This window comes from Branchiostoma belcheri, unplaced genomic scaffold, assembly GCF_001625305.1.
Source record: "Branchiostoma belcheri isolate BF01 breed outbred unplaced genomic scaffold, Haploidv18h27 scaffold9, whole genome shotgun sequence".
NCBI lineage: Eukaryota > Metazoa > Chordata > Leptocardii > Amphioxiformes > Branchiostomatidae > Branchiostoma > Branchiostoma belcheri.
The window spans coordinates 3,418,427-3,437,695 of NW_017804575.1; the positions used below are offsets into that span (position 1 = coordinate 3,418,427).

General features: G+C 41.1%; 1 protein-coding gene across 7 annotated transcripts in view; it reads left to right on the top strand.

The window, feature by feature from the left end:
- Positions 1–6: 6 nt before the first annotated feature.
- The window catches only part of LOC109487681 (UDP-N-acetylglucosamine--peptide N-acetylglucosaminyltransferase 110 kDa subunit-like), a 37,349-nt gene continuing 18,086 nt past the window's right edge, over positions 7–19,269 (top strand). Inside the window, exons 1-4 of one of the 7 annotated variants that reach the window (XM_019791706.1) lie at positions 7–11; positions 11,868–12,120; positions 14,129–14,197; positions 17,082–17,198. In XM_019791706.1, the coding sequence (XP_019647265.1) occupies positions 11,884–12,120; positions 14,129–14,197; positions 17,082–17,198 (423 nt within the window). In that variant the 5' untranslated portion in view covers positions 7–11; positions 11,868–11,883. Of the gene's footprint in view, positions 12–6,133; positions 6,300–8,816; positions 8,948–9,923; positions 10,272–11,867; positions 12,121–14,128; positions 14,198–17,081; positions 17,199–19,269 lie in introns of those variants that run through there. The other 6 variants (XM_019791704.1, XM_019791705.1, XM_019791702.1 and 3 more) reach the window with 6 other exon arrangements.

Sequence of the window (19,269 nt, forward strand, 5' to 3'; positions counted from 1 at the left end):
AGACTAGACAGGTAAGAGGTCTCGTCATATTTGACAGAAATCCAAAAAGAATCTGGGCAGAAATGCTACAATACGGTGTGATTTAGCTGGTTTGGCTATCGCCCCCCTCCCACCATCTCTGAAATTCTTCACCTCAAGTTGTGCAATTCACAAGAGGAAGGAACTAGATATGTTTTGAATTTTCGTCGTCTTGGTTATTATTTAAGTATATATTTGGAAATGCTCTCGTTGGTTATTTTATTTGTGTGGATACAGACTTGGTTATACATGTAGACATTATAGAGGAGTATGTGTGCATTAGTACTTTGTTAGACTAGAGAGGAAATGACGCATGTACTGATGATGATGTTACCAGACTGTTTATCTTGCATGGATCTCTGTGGTGTTGACATTTCAATAGCTTATACCCCGCCTACAAAGTGTGAAACTAGAAGCAGTGTGATATTTGATTTAGATTTAGTTGTTCTTGCTTTACATGATTACATGTTTCATTTAATACTTCACCAGACATGGTTTCAATGTGCTGAATTTCTGAGTGTTATGAAATTATAAAATTTCATTTGGCATAATTTGACTCTCTTGTTCAAGTTGTTGATTGTAATTTCCATGTATATTTCTTCACTGAAAGCTTCAGCATAAGTACAAAATCATGGCTAACGTCTTGAATGCTTCAAATTTTGTAACCTTTGGCATTCAGGATGTTGCCTGTTTCGTACACATGCAAACCAAAAGCTTTCAGAAATACTGCCTCATTCATTGCTGTATGTGAAACATTAAAGGTCATACAAATGTATTGCCAATTACATGTGTACAAACATATTTTAGGGTGTACAGTCCACAAATGTATTTTTGGGTATTCAAATTGTATATAGTACATGTGGTTATTTTTGTACAGCTGATTGATGCTATAGTGTATACACGCAATTCACCATGTATACAAAACAAATTGTAGTCTAGAGGTGTATTTCTTAATGGTGCAATACATTTCAAGTTTCTTCAAAAGATTTGCAACCAACCAAAAGCCATTATATCCAAGATGGGGAAGTATAAAGTGGTTTTATTTGATGACTAGTCTACAATGCTGTGCAAATGTTGATGAATGGTTGAGTGATCAACTTGACCAAGGACACAGGACTTCCAAGGGAACCAATAGGACGAAGTATCCAAGCGTGGTCAGGGTCATCCACCGGACTTTGCTGTACTACCCATTGCAAAAGGAGAAAAACCATGTGTCATACCTCCAACATACACAGGGAAGCCAGAGTTGGGCCAAAATTGCCTTGGACCAAGGAAGGGTCATTTGCGGAAGTCACTCACTCACTGTCTGGTTTATCGTCTGTTGTTCCCCATCTTCTGAGGGTTGATTGTTTAAAGCAATTTGGGCTATCAGTAGTATCATTCAGTACTGTAGCTGCCATAAAATGAAAATAGAACTTACAGATGTACCGGATCAATCCCAACATTCCTGCACAGGAGGCTCCAGCTGATGGAAGGTCAACCAGCCTATAACTTAGAAGGTCACACATGGCATGGAGGCAGGAAGGGAAGAGTCCAATGAGGACGAATTCATTGCCCATTTTGTTTGTGAAAACACAGTTTGTTAGTGATATGCAACAAGAGAGCACCTTTCACCATCTTCCTTTGGATCTAGAATGCTGCAGAGTTAGGTGTATAAAGAATGCATAAGCCAATGATAACCGAATTAGTAGAGAGAAGTGGAAGGGCACATCCAAATTTTGATGCCTATCAAACTCAAAGAATGTCACAAGTGCTGCTGTTGTGAAAGAAAGCACATCTATAAGAATAAAGAGAAGATACTGAAATCAAGAAGAAGAGAAGATACTGAAATCAAGAAGAAGGATGATTTACACAATTAATGCTTGGGACAACTATGGTCTGTGATATTGGAACAGTAAATATCCTCTGTCAGATCAAGGAGGGAGGTCAGAACCTCATTGGTCAAAACTTCAGAGGAAGGATTATCCCAAAACTGAAGCAGGTAGTGATTTTCTGAGACACAGAACTTTCAAGCTGGGAGAGAAAAAGATGAAGTTTCCATGCATATCTTGGTGATTGTTACCAATAAAAGTTAAGAAAGTTTGTAACATCTTTCATCAAAGTCAGATATACATTTTGTAGTTCAATGGTTGGTTCAGCATTGTTACCATGCCAACCAGCCTCATAAGATGGAAGAGCTGCAGCTGTAATGAAGTTATCCATTTCTACACAAATGTTACTATGCTTCCTCTGAATATTGTGCTGTATTGCATGTACAAAAGGATTACACTTGTATCATCTGGATTTGTTACATGTTACATCCACTTGTTTTCCATCTCACTTGTTGTGTATGTACAATATACATGTTGTATTGTTTTTGAAGAAAACCAAATTCACAAGCTGATCTACTGTACAGACCTACAGGACATCATCATCAATAGCATGCTGAGATTTTACGTGATTGGCTCATTGTATGGGCCAATCACATCAGTGATGTAACTGGATTAATTTCTTTTCAGCACATTCAAATTTGGATTGCATAAATGAACAAATAGATGCAGTGCGGATGATGCTGGGTACAGTGTGTAGGTGTGGTTTGTGTTGCTATTTTTAGCCCATTGTCACAGGGTTTATAAACTAACAATGGACTACCCTGGTACTACCCCAGGTATAATACTAGAGCTTACTGCTTTATGGGTTCCATATGTATTTATAGCACCACTTATCTTCATTGACATTCGATAGACATTTTGTGTAGGTGGTGTAATGAAAAGAGAGATAATTGAATGTATTCTTTTGTTATCACATTTTCCTTGTGATAGCCAGTGTGTGCAGGTGATAAAGCTAGTAGAGCTTCTCACAAAGAAAATTACATGTCATTTTATAGTGAGATATAGTGAATATGGCTTATATTAGCTTCATATCTGATGGTGTAAATATTGTTCATTGCCAACATGATTGTTCTAGTTATGAACCAAAATGGAAGAGACAATTCTGACATGAACTGTTTATTGTGTTACAGGTTGGTTACTATACATTACCAATTTATCATACTTCTGATCTACGTATGACTATAATTGCATTATTACATTACAATTGAATATTAAATATCCTATTGGCTACTGGCTATAAATGGTGTAAACATTTGCTATAAAATTGTTACTGCATTTATGCAACACATTACAGCAAATGTCTTAAACCATTTATAGTCTTTCGTTATTGGGCAGATATCCTACTACACTAATAATACATCTGAATACAATTTCACTTTATGATGAGATGGTGTAATCTCCAAGCAGATGTTGGGAGCGAAAATTGTTCCATTTTCCTATCTGCCTTATTAGTATTACAAACTATTTCCCTAACAGTAACAATATTTTATTACAGAAATAGGCAGCTAAGAAAATCTCATATTTTGATATAATATTTTGGGTACTTAGTTAGTATCTTGAGTATAGGCCTGGTCTATATCTTGAGTGTATACTATCAACCAGGTCTGCTAGTACAAAATAGACCAAGAAGGCAAGAACAAAATAGATCAGTAAATCTGCCCGGAGAAAAACTTTGTGACAACAGGGTTAGGAGGTCAACATTCCACCTCCTGGCGCTAGAGAATGTTTTCTGAGAAGCGAGGTCAAGATACTCTTCAGAAGGCTGCTAAGTTTTTGCAGCTTCATACGAGAAGCAAATACTGCCAGGAGCCTCTTGGAGCCTCCAGAATGTTCTTTTAGGTCCACGGAATGTAAACAACTTGATAGTAGAAAAGTGTCCGCTGAAGTTAACAGTTTTAGTCAGAGTGTACCACGATTTATTGCTGTTGAAGCAGGGCTGACTGAACAGAGACTTCTGGGTGATTGTATGTACTACTAGTAATCTACATGACATGCAGTTTTGACTAACTGTGCCAAGAGTTCTCATTGTTGACTTGGAATTTTAGTGCAAAGACCTTTCAGTTTAAGATTTAAGTAGAGATACCAAGTGTATGGTAATTATCAGTTCGTCAATTGACACTGTTGGATATGTGTATGCTTGCTGATCTTGTGATATTATTAACCCTAAAGGAAACAGCTGCAATTGTTTTACAGTCTAAGCATGCTGGCTGAAGAGTGATTTTGCAGGAAGATATTGTTTTGAGAGGTGGACTGGGTCATATTTTTAGCCCTGGCTGTTGTGCACAGGCACAGCTGCAACAGGAGATAGCTCAGAAAGGAAATATCAGCTGCAACAGATACGGGCTTAGGGGAATGGATCCGGTCAATATTTACATTAGGAATTTTGTCATGAGGAGATATTATCTGATGTCGGCAGGTTGTGTAGTAAAGTATGGTTTTCTAGATAGGTTTCTTGTAAAATGAACAATAATTTTGTAGTCCTGGGGACAAAATATTTACCGCTAGACATCGAAAAGGTGGTTTATACTTATAGACAAGCGTATGATGAAGAAAGAAAAAGCCAGAGTTTAAAACTGTTTCACCTACATTGTTGGAATTTGCCTTTAAAATCCATAGGAGCATATATATTGCCAGGATTCAATGGAGTATTAGGTATGTCCTGTAAATGTTCATTGTTACTGTATGAACAGTTCAGCTGTAGGAGTTAGGGAATTTGTGTAAAAGCAAGTCACAAGGTCTTGTTTATTACCTAACTGAAAGGCTGCACCCTCTTTCAGGAGAAAAATGACAAAAGCACTTTGTTAGTAAGTTGGTTCTTTGGGGAAATTCACTGGAAGTGGCATTGCAAGCAAGATTAGAGGGGTAGCTGTCATCTCTTGCAATGTGTTTTTATAGATCACACAGTTAGGCAGATGGGTGCAAGCGGGGGCCCCAGAAGGGTAGGTACATTGGATGATGGAGAGTTCAGAATAGAACTGTATTGACAGGTTTTCGTGATTAGAAAAGTTTTGTGGACCTCGCTTTCTGATTGTCTGTCTAGCTTCAATAAAAATTAGTGGCTTTTATTCATACATGTAGTATCTTTTATTCATACATGTAGTATGTGTGAGAGAAAGAAAGCCAGCATTCAACTTATTATTCATAGTTTGTATAGTTAGGTAGATGATCAGTTTTAGTCCTAGTTTCCCATCTTTAAAATGATACATCGGTCAATACGAAGGTGAAAATCCTCTACCTTGACTGTTAACCTATCTGTCTGCATTTGTACCCACTTACAAAGTATTTAGTAGTTTGAGGAATGAAACAAAAATAAATGACATTGTCCAACAATGACATCACTGTATAACCTTAGGTCTTCGATCTTACGGTACTAGCCAAAAATAGTAATAATGCTTTATTCATTAGGATATTTTAGGCTGGAAGGTGGAATAATACTTAAATTTTAATAGAAGCTAACAGTAGACTCTACTAGAGGAAGGGGCCTTTTATTTGAACACCTTGAAATTCTATGAATGTAACTCGGTGATTCAGCAAATATTCTGGACCAAGTAAGCAGAATTTACTGGCAGGTTTGGTGCATGGCATGTTTACAGACCACTTCAGTGCTAGGGAAGTGTACTAACCTTTGATATAGTACTACTAGTGCATTGAGATATCTTTATTGATCAGGGAACGTTCCAGAAAATGGAACCGGCGTGTTTTATTCTCCTTCCCTTTTTCCATAAAATGTAGACATAACCGGAATGTGGAAGTAGTTTGAAAAGTTGAATATAAACGTTTCTGTTAGTATCATATCGTTTGGCGAGATTTAAGAGGAATAAAGGATGTGAATCAACGTATTGTTTACAGATAATAGAAGTCAACTCTTTTGTTTAGCCATCACCTGTGTTTTAGTGTTTTATGTTCCTTTGAAAAGGATCGCAAATTTGTACAGCAAGGTCGCCATCTTATTGCAAGTTTCTTCCCAATTACCTGTGCGCCAGCTGTAATGAAAACTGCATAATTCATGATGCCGGTAACGTAGTGAATATTGTAGTGACGTGGGAGGCCCGTATCTCACAAAGAAAAACGTGGCAACAGACACGGTTGTTTTTGTCTGCCAGCCACGCAATCTATAGGTGGACATTTGGCGTCAGCCAGGGCAGTGTCAGAAGGCGTTGTTTTATCACAGCCGCAATCTGAGGCTCATGCCAAATGTTTACCCCGGCGGGATCTGATTCTGTTGATGGAGTACAAACATTTTGAGACCACCCCCTAGAAATACCTAGTGTAATTACCTCAGCCCTCCAGCTGTCGCAGGTGTGTAATGTAAAAAGAGGAGAAACTGGTTGCGCCAGGAAGAGACTTAACCCTCCCAACTTACCAGCGAGACTTCAAAAGTACATTCTCCTTCACCATGTACTATTCAAGGTATGTAACGTTGGGCAAATTTAGTAGTCTGTAAAGTAAACTGAATGTGTTCTTTTGCAAGCAGGCGGCGCAGATGTAGTTGTGGTTCGAGTTTGAATGAAATGTTGCTTCAGAGTGAAGAGTAACTAACTTGAGGTCGTTACTGGTACTGTAGCTCTGATATTGATTACCATTGAAATGGATCGGGCACTCTAGCACTCAGTACTTTTTAGAAAATGTGTGGTCGTGGTGTGACATTCATACTCGGGCCTTTTCCTAAATACTGTAGTGCCTGCCGAAGCAAAACTATTGTTAGGCAAAGCTGTTGCATAATCCCCTTAGAACTTATCGTTCCTTTGTCCCATGTCAAAAACCAGTAACGCACGCTTAAGAGTAGGGTTGCACTGTTCCAAAGAGTCATTCATTCAGCAATTGGAGATCGAACTTGCCACAGTAATGACTTCAAACTTGCTGGTAACATGGGTATCTGGTATGTAAGGTGAGGATTCTGAGTTTAAGGGACACTTTTCGAGTGGAAGCTGCCATTTCAGACTGGATACATTCTATTTACCACAAGCCATGGCAACCTCAAGGCCAATCTCTTGGCTTTCATTAGTGTAGGGTTTCATTGTTACATTGGTTACTTGATCTTAATCTCCAAGCAGATCTTTTGGTGGGGGTAAGACAGTATCAAATTGGCCAGTCTGTATATTTTCCCCACCCCTTGGGTGGGGAAATGGACACAGACTGGCCAATTTGATACTGTCTTACCCCCACCAAAAGATCTGCTTGGAGATTAACTTGATCTGGCTAACTGAGGAGGGATCCATGAAAATTTTGTAGTACTGTACACAAGTTTTTTTTGCTAATTTTTGTTTTTTATTAGACTGTATGAACTGTCACTAAACTGCAGTTTGTACAATACGTACAAAGAATAGTGAAAGTGGCTCCTACACCCACTTTCATTTGCATTAAGTACTGCAATTAATATTTATTTATTACATCATGTATCCAGGGGAATTATAACAAAGTTTGTGGGGACTAAATTTTGTGATAAGGGGAAAGAATGCATTCACATTGAAGAAAGGGGGAGGATGCATACAGAAGACAGTATTGAAAGCTGCGAATATAAAACAGTCACGAATATTTCAAAATGTACAGTAAACCACATCTAAAGTAAGTGATACCTTGGTCCTATACAAACCACACAGAGAGCCATGTCTGGTCCATTCACTTGTTCCAATCATGCTGGGAGGGCAATGACTTCCATTTTCAACAGCTGGCCTTACTTTGCCCATTCATTGCGTATGTATGCCTTTAGAGTGAGTCACACATGTATGTATAACTCTGCTCCTTCCAAGATTAGGAATTCTGAGAAAGCCGGACTCTAATCTTGTCCGTTTCCGGCTCTGAGAAAAAGGTGGCGAGCTGCCCGATACAATTTTGGGTCAATTGTAATTTTCACGGCATTGTACTCTATGGACTTCCCCTCTTTAGCAGGAAGCCTGGGGGAAGACAATGAAGGATACAGCCTGTTAGGTTCATTGTGGTAACATTAGCCGTGTGACGTGTGTGTATTGAAGGTGACACTGACAGTCTGTGTGGACGTAGGAGTATTGGCCATCCCACTTAATATCGTCATTACGATCTCTCCTTGGGAAATTGCAAGGTCTCTCGCCGTTGGCGTGCGTCACTCTGGCATCAGCAGGGTCGGGCCCTACCAGATTGAAAGCCACAAGTGTGACGCAGATTAAAGGGAAAAGTAGCTTTGAGTAGTACAGACGCCCTTCCTTGAGTCTATTCAGAAGATGACATGAGAGGTTTTCTTATCAGACATCTAGTGATCTGGAAACGAGACAGATCACAGGAGTGTCTCAAACACATTTGTGGTAACCTTTGCATTCAATGTGGGCAGGAAAAGCCTAATAGCTCTGTAGATTATAAAAGCATGAATGGCTTATGATTTCATTGATGATGAATGGGGAAATAAGGAGTTGTCTGCATGGAGGTTCTTTCTCTAACCTCCTTATTGTCTGTTACCCTTCAGGGTTAAAAAGAAAACTCGCCTTCCTCGTGATTTGATTAGTTGAAGTGTAGGCGACAGGATGTCTCCAGGATTGTTGTTAGAATTGCGGATAATGTAGTAAAGTTGAAATCCCTCCGCAGTCCGGCAGAGCCTCCTGATCAATCTGGTCTGTTTGAACTCTGTGGCTGCAGCTGAATGCCTTCCTCACAGTTCAATAACCAGTTTCATTTCCCCAGAGGGTGCTGCATGCCAGGCAGCATGAGGGAGAATATTCAGGGCCCCAATAGGGCAGCCCAAAATGGGCAGCCTGGCCACATGGCTACTCATACATTATCTTTTGCATCATTTCCATTAGACTGGTCCATTTAGCTCTGTAGGGGAGGGGACGAATATATTTCTGATAGACATACACAAATTAATATAATGGTAATATTTCTATTACATGTTAATGTTTGTATCATAATGATAAGCCAGTCATTAGACTTAAAAGACTTGCAAGCTCATTACGTCTTCTGTCATAAAGTTGATCTCACCTAAAGATTTGAATGGAAATGGAATTGCCCGGCTTTCAAATTAGGCTTGTGTACACCAGTTGCCCCTCATTTTAACCCTGTGGAATAATGGATAGCTGGGGACTACAAAGGTGAGCATTCAAGTGTCCTCCAGGTTTTTAGTTGGTAATTTTTGGCAGAAGCTTAAGTGTGCGTTATGGGGGGATTTGTCTAGGGCATTGTGGTGTGAAATTTGGTAGATGTCTGACATGTATTTTCAGCAGCTGGAACAGTTCAGGACCTGTTTCCATGTGTTAGTTCCTCAGTGTATATATGATATGCCCCCCTCCCCCATTCCTTCTGATTTAGTCACATCATCATGCCAGAGATATCTTGTGTCTTCAGCTTGATTTTTAGATTTCAAAATTTGACTGTTTTATCACAGTGTACACTTTGAGAGATAGACAACTGACAAGCATTGGTAGTACATTCTAGTCATATATTTGTCAACACCTAGGATGTATGTTGGGGTGGGTATATGAGGAAACAAAAGTTTGCCCTCTTTGTCTGCCATGATATGGTGGTAAAACTAAATGTAAACCTTTGTTTTAGCGAATGTAGGCCCGTCCTTTGTGCTCCTAGTGGAGTGAATTCCTGCGTGAACAGGATCCTGCCCAATCCGCTCCTGATTGGGAGAGGCGTGTTTGCTCTGCCTCCACTTTTGTTTGCTCAACAGCAAGGCCCAGGCCCTGAGCCTAACTTCCTCCCCTACCCAGAAGGTCTATGGGAGTTCCTGAAATCGATCTGTGCCAGTGCATATCCAGTGACAGCGGGTGCATTTACAGCCCAGATTGGCTGGGAATCTATCAGCTTGGACTAGTGGAGCCTGTCCAAATGTGACCTTTGCCCAGCGTCTGGTGCCCTCTTGGCATTCCAGCCCCAGATCTCGGCAGGCCCTCCCCAGGCTTGTTAGACAATCTCTTCAGTCAATCCCGCGCGCTTCTTTCACATGACCAGGAGCGCGAAGCGTTGACGTGGTGTGGTACCATCCAGTGCTAAAGGGCAGGACGAAGAGGCATTGCGCATTGCGGATCTGCAAACTGATGCAGTTTAGCGTTAAAACAAAGAGGCGGAGAAGCCCAGACCAGGAGATGACAGCTGATTGATCTAACCTAGAGGACGTGTTCTCCTGAGAATTGTTCATCTCCATTGAAGCTCACATCATCCAGGTTAATAGTCTGCAGGACTACTGTGTGGTTTTGGACCAGTATAATTATCAAGCGGCCAATCTGTGGGCACCTAGCAATTACTATTTATGAAGTCCCGCAGCAGGAGAGTCCTTCCAAGTGTGGTGTCCGGTCATCAGTGCTGCCAGCTGGTTGGGTCAGAACCGGACTTCCTGACTTCGGACAGGCTGACCAGGACCACCAGCCAGCACTACCACCGGCCTGGACCAGACAGAAGGAAGTTCACCAGGTCTTGTGGTGTCTTCTTCTTTCTGATGATTCAGCCTTCGATATTTGTATTATTTTATTCCCTTAGATGCAGAGACAAGGAATCTATCTTTGTTCATGGGTTGATCACTCCAACCTCAAGGATATATTATAGGTACTTTAAAATGTACAAAAGTCTTAGACAAACACACAAGACTGAGGTGGATGATTCTATGTTAGCCCTGTTATAATAATTAAGTTCTGCTAGAAACTGCAGATGTGGATTCACAATGTGTTGACTTCACATGTGTTACATCCATCTAATACTGGTCTTATTATAGAAAATTGAGAAATCTTGGCTTGTTGCTTCTCTCCCAGTTATCTTTTCTGGCAGGACGGGTGGACCTTGAGAGAGCTACGTTGCCTGAATTGTTTGCCTTTCGAGTTCAAATTCAGAGGGCTTTATTTTTGGAGCGGCTAAGGTTATGCTAGGCACTGCTAACATTTGATATGCCCTAGGTAAAGGCATGACGCACATGTCTGGTGGACAGAGGTGTCCACATTACACCAGGATGTGGAGGTTGATAAAGCAGTAAAATACTGTTTTGCTTTATTTGTGTAAATAAATATATATATATATTAATGTACCTGTATGAAGCAAATTTCTAAAGATCCTGCTTGACAGTGATCAGTAGGCTGGAGGTTTCTACAACAAGAATCTCACATTACTTTTGTCAGAGACATACTGGTAAGGAGAGGTCCCCCTGTGGACTAGGGACCTTCCTTGGTCTGCTAATTTTTCTGGCAAATCATCCTGCTTTTAAGTATATTTTAAGTAACCAAAGGGAGCGTGGTTGGCAGCGTGCAACAAAGGAAATATTTTGAATTACAAGCCTTATTTGCCAAAGGATTATTATATATTTATATATATTATATAGTGCCGTAAGCTTTAAGTGTAATAGATAGCAATTTCTTGCAACTTGTGTCTTTGCCAGTCTTTCCATAGTTCTTTTACAAGTTATAGAAACATTATTTTTTACAAACAGATATGTCATCTTGCTGGAGATGAAAGGCACTAGGAAAAACTAGATGTCATCCTTGCTGCAGCCAACTTAATACGATCATGATAATCATTTTTTACAGCCATATCAAGCTCAGCAAATGTTTGACATTGAATCTATAGTCACAGTTAATTGACATGTGCTGTCCCACTATGTTGCACACAGGTCAGCACACTTCAGCATGTCGATAAGCATATGATAATGATGATAATTTTTTCACAGCCAAATCAAGCTCAGCAAATGTCTGACATTGAATCTTTAGTCACAGTTGATTGACATGTGCTGTCCCACTGTGTTGCACACAGGTCAGCACACTTTAGCATGTCGATAAGCATATGATAATGCTGATAATTTTTTTACAGCCATAATATCAAGCTCAGCAAATGTTTGCCATTGAATCTATAGTGACAGTTGATTGACATGTGCTGTCCCACTATGTTGCACACAGGTCAGCGCACTTCAGGCTTATTTTTTCAGCATGATAATTTTTTTCAGCCATAGTAAGCTCAGCAAATGTTTGCCATTGAATCTATAGTCACAGTTGATTGACATGTGCTGTCCCACTATGTTGCACACAGGTCAGCACACTTCAGCATGCTGGCCATCAAGCAGAACCCCATGCTAGCGGAGGCCTACTCCAACCTGGGGAACGTCTACAAGGAGAGAGGACAGCTTCCCGAGGCGCTAGAAAACTACCGGCACGCCGTGCGGTTGAAGCCAGACTTCATCGACGGCTACATCAACCTGGCCGCAGCGCTGGTGACTGCCGGGGATATGGAGGGTGCAGTCCAGGCATACTGTCAGGCACTGCAGTATAACCCTGTAAGTTCGGTTGGTATTGCTTCATTCCTTTTCATAGATAAGACACATTAGTTGTTGGCCTAGGAGCTTGATATAAATTCATGCAACTGCAGTGATAACTGGAGAGTGTTCTGTATCAAGATTAACTGTTATTTTAGCAACACTTAGTAGTAATCAAATAATCCTACATTGAATTTGGATAAATCATTGTAATGGTGAGGTACAGAAATTGTAGTTTTTGCATTTGTAGGAATATGTCAAAAATTTTCACCCCTGCATTGGTTTCTAAATGTCTTCAGAACAAGAATTGAGCTGGCTTAATATATCGCCTTTGAACTTCTATACTACAATGTACCTTTTGGTTGTATAGAGTTCATGAAATGATGAAAACTCAGAATTGTCTATTCAAGAGCTCTAGGGGTTAGTCAGTAGAAATTTATGTTTAAGATACCGGTAAAAATGCTCTGAAATGAAATCATTCAGTTGGGAAGAAGTTATTGGCTTTTGGTGTAAAGAATAGACCTGTACGTGCTGAGCTTAGTATATTTTTCTGTTTTCATTTTGTAATCTGTAGACGGAGTTCATGAAATGATGAAAAAGTCAGATAGAATTGTCTATTCAAGAGCACTAGGGGTTAATCATTAGTCTCTAGAAGCAGTTGTTACAATGCCGGCAAGATTTCCTTTTGGAAAAAGACAGACAGTTTATGTCTCAGTTGTAATCAGATGGTGATTGGTCAGGCTCCTCTAGATGAGCCAGTTTGTCATGACAGCCGTTCTGGCGCATTGATTCCGCAGTAGTCAGACATTAGGTCTCTCCACACAGACCTTTATACAGCTTTTGAAACTACTTGCCAAGATTGAGTTTTAACGCGAGGAAGCTACGACATGCCGCACTTAGCGATGCATGGGAGTTGGATAAATGGAGAGATAGCTGCCCATTGGCTAAGCCTGAGAGCCTTTTCCCGGCCACAGAATCATTGCACCACGTCTGGAAATCCATGCAGCGATAAATATCGATGTGAAGTATAACTCTCTGATTAGATATTATTGCTCCGTCGCATGATTAAGCTGTGTTTGTTTGACAAAAGGCAAGGGCACGTCAAAGGCACTGATTTTCATTTTTTTTATTGAGAAAGCAGCATTTCTTTTCTTTCTTTATTCTTTATTTCAAGTAAAAAAGAACCCATAAAACACAGTACATCTTAAGATAATACAAAACTCTAGAGACATACAAATAATATGGAAAATACCTCGGAGGAAACAGTTTGTGTAAAAGCCGTCAGATCTTAGTAAGCGAATGATGATTGAGTTATGGGAAGAAAATAATCGCTTTAAGAAAGAGTAACAAATCCAATGTGTCGGCATTGTAGTATTGGTAGGAGGGATCCCGATAGTCTGCATTCCTCCCGCCCCTCCCCATGAAATTATAGCCTGTTGCCTAACAAAACAAGTATGCATGCTGATAAGGGTGGCAAACTGTTCCCTGACCCATAGTAGTCTGGCTTTTCTCCCTAATACAATGGGTAGCCAGGATGTTATTAGAAGGGAGTCTAACGTTGTAAGACAAGACATTCTTGCCAGATAGCTGAAACTGGAATGTAGAAAATATAGACAATCAGAACCTACGAATTAGACTCAGCTATTCCGTAAGCCATATGCTAGGCTAAATTGGCTTTCTTGAACAGAAATATTGACAATTATACAGGATAAATGCTTTTTGGCTACAAAGATTTATTCAGTTACTGACAATTCCAAATTTTACACAAATTTTCTTCTGAAAGACATGAAAAAACTAAAATAAATATTCTTAAAACAATCATCGACTGGCTTGCAAAAATATTGTATTCAGTCAGCTATTCACAAAGTTGTTCCATGTAGTAGACTAATTTCTGTTCTCGCAACAGAAGTATAGAAGTGAAAGGCATAGATAATGTATATTGTCTGTTGTCAAGTCATTCAGCCATTCATGAATTCTAGACCAATGGCCTTTCCTTCTTCTGCTGAAATCTTGATTGAGTTGTCTCTGTTCTCCACAGGACCTGTACTGTGTGCGGAGCGACCTGGGAAATCTACTGAAGGCGCTGGGGAGACTGGACGAGGCCAAGGTACATCCAGCCGGCTGAGTATTAAACACTGTACAGATCATGCCCCCCACCCCACCCCAAAGGAGACGCTGCCATTTCAAGCTCCTGCTATCAGCAGGCTCGAAAAGAAAAAGTATTAAAACTACAGTAAATCAATTAGAAGCAAGCTGATTACTAAGATAAGCCTAGAATATAACTTTGCTCCAGAAATTTATGTTTTTAGATAAAATGCTCTGAAATGAAAAAGCATTTAGTTGGGAAGAAATTATTGGCTTTTGGTGTAAAGAATAGACCTGTAGGTGCAGAGCTTAGTATATTTTTCTGTTTTCATTTTGTAATCTGTAGAGGGAGATTTTTTTTAAAGGGAATTTTGAAACTGCATTTAGAAGTTTTCTGTTTGGCCAAGGCAGCTGTCCTTTTGGGGTTTCTTAGCAGGTGATGTGTGTAGGAAAGCTCAAAGATTGGTTGTCTGCCTGCTGCATGCGGTTGTGTTTTTTTTTTAGCTGCCCCACCAGTCAAGAGATTGGCTGGTTTGTGCACATGTATTACCATGGCGAGCGTATGCGTAACATTGGTTGGGCTGCATGGTTTCCCTTTCTGAACACATTCAGGATGTAGTCAAGAGAAACATGTCACCCTGGGCTACATTTAAGCTAGACGCGCTACGTGAAAACCTCCCGAAAACCTGCTGCGTATTTGACCATTTTTGGTTAGGTAAGGACCCCTTTAAATGAAGCCCAGGACTGTCTTGTATTGCGTTTTAAGAGGCCAGCTAGACGGCGGGTGTTGCAACATGCCTCGGTGTAAATGTCTAGCTGGCCGTGCGCGGTGCATTTTGTGATGTCTGGTGGCTGGATTGTAGCTGTAAAACAAATATTTCTCAGGTTTTGATGTTGTTTTTGGTGGATGGTTTTACGTCCTAACTATCATTTGTGAAAGAACTGTAGATGTTTGTATGAAAGATCAGCACCATTGTCCAGCCACCAGTGCGACCTTGCGCGAGCAGCGACCCCCCGCGCGCCTTTCCAGGGCAGCTCTTTGGACATTGAGGAGATGAGGTGTCAACGACCCCTACCCCACCCCACGAAGGCCCATTCTTGTGGCAAGGAAAGCGAGAGAAAGACTGTAAAAGTAGTCTTCCTGCCAATCTGTTGAGGAAGGGAAATCATGGCAGCGATATGGAATAGTTGTCCCATGCAGCATGCAGTTAATCTTTGAGCTTTCACGGTGTGTTTCACATAGCTTTTACGTTATCAGTTGTACAGTCCAAACTCTTTCCCAAGCAGAGAAGTGGCAGACAAACTGAGAAAAATTGCTCACATCACACAGAAAATTTCTACTTTTGTTGTATTCCAAAGAAATTCTTTTATGCCACGACTAGATATTTTAGGCACACTTTATGTGAGGCAAAGCAAAGTCATTTCCCTGCTTCTAAAGCAGTTTGGACTTGCATTGTTTTTTCTCTCACAACAAATACTAACTACATCTCTCAATTTCTTTCCCCCTGACTTTTATATCCATGCTTTGACTAGACTAGGTATAGAGGGGTGCAATAAGTGCCGCAGAAAACGCAAAGGGGAGTACCAATTGCGCCGAGCGACTCCAAGAGCGGCGTCACCGGTCCGTGTTGTGTGGTGGGTTTGTGCAAGATCATGTTTCTACCATTTCACATCTTCCCTCAACCCCTACCCCCAGCGTACGGACGTAAGGATCTGTCAGAATGTATATTTATATATACATATATTTTATATTTTTTCTGCATGGAATGTAAATGATACTGGTATTTATGAAAAAGTGCCTTGTTAGTGATGACAAAGTTCGGCCCCCCCTCCCTGTCGAAAGTTATTGTATATATGTGTTGGACGAGGTACAACAAATGCTAACAATTTATGAAATTGTAGGTTTTTACATTGATTTCAGATATTCTCACGATAATGTCTTTCTCTCGTTAACTGAATAGTTTAGAGGGATTGATTTCTTGCAGAGTGTCATGCCACTTTCATTGCGCAGCGTAGAAACGCGCGTTACTGTCTAATTGAAGTTAGGGTGGTTAGGTTTAGCACAGTAGCGCGGGGCAAGGCAGCGTCAGCAGTTGCTCTTTGTTACTTCTAGGCCAGGACTTGCTAATGTCTTCTCTCTTCCAGGTGTTGACCGCAAAAGCAGTCTTTGTCAATCCCTTTATTTTTCAGCTCTAAAAGTCCACTTTGGAGACGGCAGGGCACCAGGCGATAGAAAACATGAGCAGGTCTTGCGAAGGCAAAGTGGAAACAATGAGCAATGTGTCCGGCGTGCGCGGCAGCGATGGTGCGCGATGCAGAGCATGGGGACACATGTACAAAGTTCTACGACAAAATACCACCACCAAAACATGGTCGTCTTTTTCTTAGCCCAAGATCTGTGAAGTACAGTGTTTCTAATCTTTCAGTTGAAAAACGCACAGTGGACCACTTTGTACATGACATGCAAGCAGCAAGCTTTTGACTTAGGCAAAGGCATGTCCTTTTTCAGTGTGCACAGCACTCAAAATTGTTTCTCAGAAAACATTGTCTTAAGTCTTTTTTTGTTTGTTTGTTTCATTTGTCAACTTGTTGTGTTGACAGTCAACTTGATGACTTTTTGCTGAAGCACATCACAAAGGTCATGCTGGTGCAGTCATTGCGGCGCGTTGGGTCGAAGTGCGCGTAGGTCTGTTGCATTCAGGCGTAGAAGGTAGACAGGGCAGGAGCGCGCTAAGTTGCAGGATAGGTAGTGGCGCGCCATCCCCACCAAAAGTCCCCCGACTGACAATGTATTTTTCTGCCATTTCCTTCCTCCCCCTCTCTTGCCATGTGTGCATGGCACGTTGTTTTGCCATCTCCTCCCCTCCCCCCTTCCTACTGCCGATGTGCCGCTGCCCACCCACCAGGCCTGCTACCTGAAGGCCATCGAGACACAACCAAACTTCGCTGTGGCCTGGAGCAACCTGGGCTGCGTCTTCAATGCCCAGAGCGAGATCTGGCTGGCCATTCACCACTTTGAAAAGGTAAGAGAAAAAAATTAGCCTCAGACAGTACTCTTGATTACTCTCTAACTCTCTAACAATAACTTATGAGAGCCTTAATCAGGTAATGTGGCACCTTGCCATAATTATGGTACAAAGTTTGAGATGTGAAAAAAAACTGTCATTGAGAATATAGCAAGAACAAAACATTTTGACCAGAGGTTCAAAAACGAGGCAATCTTGTCTATAGTTGCATGAACTAATAATGTATGTACTCTACAAGGGTCAACTTCGAAATAACGTCACTTTTTTTTTTCATAATACATAACTTGGAGACGTTTCCATTTTGATGCGTGGATGAAGGACCCAAGTGCTCGTTACAATACCCCATTATTACCGCAGCCCCTAAAATCAATACAAAATAGATTCGGGCAAAATTGCAAGCACGGCGGCGCAAGGAATCATTCCTTTTATGGAGAGGAGAAATCATGGCCCAGAGATATGGACTCAGACCTGGCTATTCCATCACAGACATGATGCTTCTGTAGATAGTGGTAGGGCATGATGAACTTGAATGAACCTTCTTAACATTCTATTGCTTCATTTCTTTTACTTGTGAGCCATTGGGACTTATTAACGTCACCATTTATCCTCGAGGAATGCCTTTCTTTGGTAGGTTCCCCACTTTGGTATTCACGCGGGCGTTACACACCGACATAAAAATGGAAGACCGTGTCACGTAAAATTGTGTTGTTAAGCTTGAAGGGCCCGGTTCAATACCCAATTTGAATATTCATCCATCCTGGAGGAGAACAGAGAAGGTGTGGGGAGGTAATTCACCCCCGAAGTATCCTGAAAGCTGTAGTCAGGGCCGAGTCTATGGGAGATAAATAAAGCTATTGGGCAAGTCAGATCCATTAGTGGGGAGTAGGCATGGGAGCTGTATGGATGGCTTTGACCTTCATAGGTCAACATCACGGGCGACTATCAGTCAAGTAGGCAGGTAAGATGTAGATTTAAGCCCATCAGTCGCCTGACTTGGATAGGTCAGCCTATGGATGGAAAAAGAATCATAGATTGAGACATAGTTTTCATTTTAAGCAATATATTTCTCATTTTAAGAAATTATGACATCCCAAGATCAATTAACTTTAAGTCTTAGAGAAGGAATATACCAATATTGTAGTCACTTGTGTCAGAATGTAAAAAAAAATGCACAAGTTTGATAGATATCTCTCATTGGTTGGGCTGTTAATTTTGATGGACAGCCAGGATCAGTCTATTGAATAGGTGGTTTGGGGGGAGGCAGCATTTGCTGGATTTTACAGGAAGAACATTTTGAGTAACTCTCATCAGTGTAAAGAACAGATCATCAGCAATTTCAGTACACTAAACATACTGAAAATTTCTGTGCCCTCTCTCCAAAAGTAAGTTGATCTTAAAGGTGAACATTACGCTTCGCTTGGCATTGGCCATGATCCAGAGCATTTACCTTGAAAACCTGACTAACTGTGCATGCACATCCTCGTGCCATGTGGTTCACCTATCTGATGGAAAATGAACAGTAATTTGCGATGACTTCATTAGACCGCAAAATTTCTCCGTGAAGCAACAATCACATCCTGGGTTCAACCATCATAATTATCTGCCATTGAAATAACCATGTTTCACAGCAGAATCTTGACAGTCAATTAGCCGCAATCCAGGTTATCCTTCATCAGCTTAGAGTGCACTTCCCTTCATTGTGACGAACCGACAGAGTTCAGGCTTGCAGGCAGTTGTTAAGTGGGACTCGGAGTAAAACCACCGATCAAAGCTGTCAAGCATGCTGGCGCGGCGACTGGGTGGTATTTTTGCTTCACCGGAAAGTTTCAAGCTCAGCCGTATTCCAACCGCGAACATTCCATCATAGAGGATATATTAGCCTCCAGAGGATGCACTGCTCAAGTGTGAAAAGTCATCTTGTAGCAGCATGGGAGGGCGGTCTGTGATTAGGGATGGGGATTGGTCCTAAACTGGCCATCAGGAGTTATTAACCTGTCATTTGCCGCTGGCCATGTCCCCAGAGGACGGTAGGATAAGACGCCCCATCTGTGGCATCTCTACTTCCTGG